Below are 4883 nucleotides of genomic sequence, written 5' to 3'. Positions count from 1 at the left end.
CTGGTCCAACAGAACCACCTGTCTCTGGTCCAACAGAACCACCTGTCTCTGTGAACCTGGGGCTTCTTATAGTTTTAACACAGACGGTTTGTTTGAGTCTTACTTTTTACTCTGTGTTTCTGCCCGAAGTGCTGATTGCCTTCTGTTTTAAATTCAGTCGGAGTCATCGGGAGTCAGAACAAACAGGAAGAGGTTCTATCCTGGAGTTTCAAAATAAAGCCAATAGATGCTCTTCAAATTAAGAGCATGGCTCACACAGCGATTGTGTCCGTTTGTGTTGTTTTAAATAAAGTTGAGTTTGAATCTGTGTTTTCAGTTTGGAGGGTCGGTTTGAAGACGAGGAGCTGCAGCAGATTCTGGATGACATCCAGACCAAGAGGAGCTTCCAGTACTGATTATTGATTATTCCTTCTGTCCTGTCGTCAATAAAATGTTTTTTTTTACTCCTCTGTGTCGGGTTTTCTCTTCAGCAAAGATCAAGAAGGTTGATTGATTGGGTCTGATCAATCGATCAATGAGCGCAGCTCGAGCACAAGGAACGTTTCTGAGCTCAGCTCTAAGTTATTAAAGAGAAACAGCTGCTGTTTTTATTTGGACCGGGTTGCGTTGGACCACACCTGGGTGCGACCCGGTTTCATGTTGGCCCATCACCTCGCAGCATCCGGGTCCTCCGGGACCTGCAGAACCTCAGGGAGACCTTTCAGACCCCTCTCCGTCCTCTCATGTTCCATCAGCTGCCTCCAGAACCCAACACTGGGTCGGATAAACATCTGGCACACCAGTACCAGATCATAAGCTGATGCACCTGTAAAGACATGGACCAGAACCAACAGAGACCAGAACCATTGACACCTGCTCTGGGTTAGACCCACGACTAGGCCTGAACCCAAGACGTGTGGTTGTACCTCATCAGGTATTCTGAGTCAAGACTAGGTGAGTGGCTCCTGCTAGCACTGCAGTGGACCGGGGTGGTTCCTGTTCGGTTCTGCTGGATTCTGTGCCTGGTCGAAGTAGAGACGCGGGGTTGATCCTGGACTGGGACATGAGGGACCTGCAGGATATCCTGCTGTCCGCTGGCGACGAGCGTGACGTTCCTGCTGGTCAGGACTGCTGAGTCCAGATCAGTGAGATGGAGACCCGCACAGTGGACTGCAGAACCAGACCTTTGATTACCCAGAATGCATCAGGCACAGCATCTTCTGTAATTTGAACATTGATCCAGTTTACAAGACTTCTGTGGACTTGATCTCTTTGTATATTTTTATATAACTGATTTATGTTTGCTTATTTATCGTTTTGTTTGTTTGTTTGTTCGTTGTTCCTGAACGCAAACTCCTAATTCCAAACATCAACTTTTAGAAAACTATAAAGGAATGTTCATGAAGGTAAAACCTGTAGTGGATGAGGATTCCTTTATATGGATTAAAATTTCCAAGAGCAGAACGGGAGGAAGATCTTCCAGTTCTCAGGCTCCTCTCTTGTGGAACCAACTTCCAGTTTCTGTCCGTGAGGCTGACACATTGTCCAGTTTTAAGACTTTCCTTTTTGATAAATCCTATAGTTAGGGTCGGCTTGTCATGCTGCTATAGGATTAGACTACTGGAGGACAAACTGACCTCATTTCCTTAAATAAATTGTTAAAATTGAATAGTTTTCATTTGATACTATTTCTATTTTAATATGTGATTCTTGACCTGCCATTGTGTATCTGTTCTTACCAAACCCAGCCGGTCGAAGCAGATGGTCCTCTTGTCCTGATCCTGGTTCTGCTAAAGGTTTCTTCCTCAGGAGGGAGTTTTTCTTTCCACTGTCGCCTTCATGCTTGTTCAAGATGAGAGTTCAGTGATGGAGTTAAACTCAAAGCTGCTCCTCACATAAATAATGTTAATTATTATTTTATACATGAATGTTTCTGTTCAGGCCCTGAGACGATTCTGTTGTGACTTGGAGCTTTAGAAATAAACTGAATTTAAAAACAAAAACACTTCACACACAAATGTTTACATGTCTGTTTATTTGTATTTTTCTGTTTCAATTGTAAAGTGTTTCAGAAACACATAAAAAAAAAATAATGTTGCGTTTATAATTAATCCTTCAAAAGACAGTTTAAAATATATTTAAAAAAAAAAAAACACGTTGTCAGAAGTGGGATTCGAACCCACGCCTCCAGGGGAGACTGCGACCTGAACGCAGCGCCTTAGACCGCTCGGCCATCCTGACTTAATATAATGAAGAGCCAATTATATTTAAATGAAGAGTCTCAAAAAGAAAAGCGTTCCTGTTTGGATTCGATCTATTGTCGTCACAAACAAGTTTTGGGACTGAAGCCGTGCGGGTCCGGGACTAGTCCGGGCAATCCACCGTGTCACGCCTCGATGCGTCAGCATCTCTCTCACGTCAGCTCTGCCTGCCACATCCATTCAAGCCACAGAAAAGGCTCCAGGTTCGGGTAAGTTCCGCTCAGACTCTCGCTAAACTCACCTGGCAGGTAGATAAATCACCTCGGACTATTTAAAATTGTTGTTGCTGTCGTCCATTGATGTCATCTTTCTTTGTTGAAATCAGGTCTCTCTTGTAAATGAGTCCTCGAGGCTCAATGGGATTTACCTGTAGAAATAAAGGTTGATTGATAAAGCTGAAACACTTAAAACCCGAGCGGTTCTTTCTTCAGCAGCTCTGACATCATGTAACTTTTTAACATTTCTTCTGTAATCTGTGATTCTGACGTTTGACACAACTCAGAGATGATTTAATCTGATCGATTATCAATGTTCGGCTTTATTCAGCCTTCTGTACTTCTGTTTAGTTTGAACAAAACCTCCAAAATAGTCTGTTTGGCTCATAAAGAGGAAGAGCAGAATTTAAAATAAACTAATCTTTAGCAAATAAAGCGACCGGATGTCTTGTTAAGACCAAAGCCGAAAAGACGAGCAAGGCTTTGACTTTAAAACGTGACGTTAAAAAGTCAGTGAAAGTTGTGAATCCAGCTGCGCTGATGAACACATCATAAAACGAGCGTTTCATCTAAGGAGTCTGGCGCTCAGCTGCCGGTTTCATCCGGTTCTTTAACTGGAAAACAGTCCGCTCGTTTACGGTTCGCCGGCGTGTGACGCAGCTCAAAGTGGTGAGGAGTCAGACGAAACGTTTAAAGCAGTACTAATTTTACTAATACTCAAATGTTACTACTACACCACTGCTAGCATTAGCAGGAGTATTAATAGCAGTAGTATTAATAGTAAAATTAGCAGTATTTGATATTTTTTATCCAAAGTTTTTCTTATTTCTGCTGTAACTAAGGTCTAAACTTAGGAGCCTTCTTTTAGCTGTTTTATTATTATTATTATCAGTTCATTGATCAGTTGTTATTTAGTCTTTATTCATGACCTTTGACCTCAGACTGAACCAGTTTGTGTTCTGGTTCCTGTTTAGTCCAAACAAACATGCAGAAACCGAACCACAACCAGGCCTCTCCACAGACCGGTGCCACCCAGAAACCCATCCTTCCTCAGGTCCGGTACCACCCGTCTATCCAGGCTGCAGGAGGCGGCGCTTCAGCCAAACCCAGCAGCCACAAGACAAGAACTGGTGCTGCTCCGCGCCCTCGGATCAGAACCAAGCCTGATGCGGTCCAGGAGAACCAGGACAACAACGGGGCTATTTCTGCCGTGAGACCAGAACCGAACGAAGATCTGAATTCTTCTGGAGATGGAACGCCACCCAAACCGGAGCAGGTGCCACTGGTTGTGAGCACTCACCTGGACAGGTGTTTGGTGGAGCAGGTGGAGGTTCTGACCCGCGGACAGAGGATCAACCCAGACTGGTTTACGTGGAGAAAGAACCGGATCACAGCCTCTGTGGCTCATCGGATTGCCCACTGCCACTTCGTTAATGGCAAGAGTAAAGCTCCGCCCACGTCATACCTGACTGCAGTTACAGGTAGGCCCCGCCCCCATCCCTATTTGTTCTGATCAAAGGTACCAAATAACTCACCTGTCGGACTTCACAGGAGACGGACCCAGAGTCCAGACCAGAGCCATGAGCTGGGGGGTCCAGATGGAGTCCGAGGCAGTCCGCCGGTACCAGGTGGGTTCTGTCAGAACCAAAACATCAACGATCACCTGAACGCAGCAGTTTAATACAGACCAGATGGAAACTTACAGTTTAAATTGTCATCGCAAAAGTTTTAAGAAAAATCAAAACTTCAAAAACAGTAAAAAAAAAAATAATTATTTAAATAATTTTTATTGAAAATTATTTTAATTATAATAAAAAGGAAAAAAGTGTTTTTGTAAAATGAAGAAACTCAAAGTTTAGCTGAATTTAGAAAAAAATTAACAGGAAGTTTGTTTCATGATGAGGTCACTGATGAGGTCACTGATGATGTCACTGGTCATGTGGTCCCTCAGACCCTGAAGACGGCGACATTGGGCCGGCCGGTCTCGGTTAAGGACTGCGGTCTGTTCATCGATGTCCAGCGACCCTGGTTGTCTGCGAGTCCTGACGGTATTGTGACGGACAGCCGGACCGGCCAATGGCTGCTCTGCCTGGAGGTGAAGTGTCCCTTCAAACACAGGGACAGACGGGTGGAGGACGCCTGCAGGGACGACCCCGCATTCTGTCTGCAGCTCCAGAATGAAGATGGACAGAATCACAGCAAGGTAAGAAATGAAGAGTGGCCCGAGTCATTATCTGTCCCGTGTCCTCCTCTAATGTCCTCTCTGTCCAGTCTCCAGTCTACCGCCTGAAGACGTCTCACAGCTACTACACTCAGATCCAGTGCCAGCTGGCGGTGACAGGTCTGAGGCAGGCCGACTTTGTTGTCTTTACCCTGAAGGAGACAGCTGTGGTTCCCGTGACCTTCAACCCTGAGCTGTGGGACGAGA

At 45.0% G+C, this 4883-nt stretch overlaps 1 protein-coding gene and 1 non-coding gene across 2 annotated transcripts in view; one reads left to right on the top strand and one right to left on the bottom strand.

Moving 5' to 3' along the window:
* Positions 1-413, top strand: part of polr2d (RNA polymerase II subunit D) — a 1793-nt gene extending 1380 nt beyond the window's left edge. Inside the window, exon 4 of the mRNA XM_037678394.1 lies at positions 317-413. Within this exon, the coding sequence (XP_037534322.1) occupies positions 317-395 (79 nt within the window). The 3' untranslated portion in view covers positions 396-413. The remainder of the gene's footprint in view (positions 1-316) is intronic.
* A 1724-nt stretch (positions 414-2137) lies between these two features.
* trnal-cag lies at positions 2138-2220 on the bottom strand. The gene has a single exon. It is a non-coding gene; the product is annotated as a tRNA-Leu (tRNA).
* Between the last annotated feature and the right edge of the window lie 2663 nt (positions 2221-4883).

The sequence above is a fragment of the Nematolebias whitei genome, chromosome 6 (assembly GCF_014905685.2).
Source record: "Nematolebias whitei isolate Nwh7 chromosome 6, NemWhi1, whole genome shotgun sequence".
Lineage (NCBI taxonomy): Eukaryota > Metazoa > Chordata > Actinopteri > Cyprinodontiformes > Rivulidae > Nematolebias > Nematolebias whitei.
Note: the sequence above shows the minus strand (reverse complement) of the source record. Positions and strands in the feature narration are given on the sequence as shown.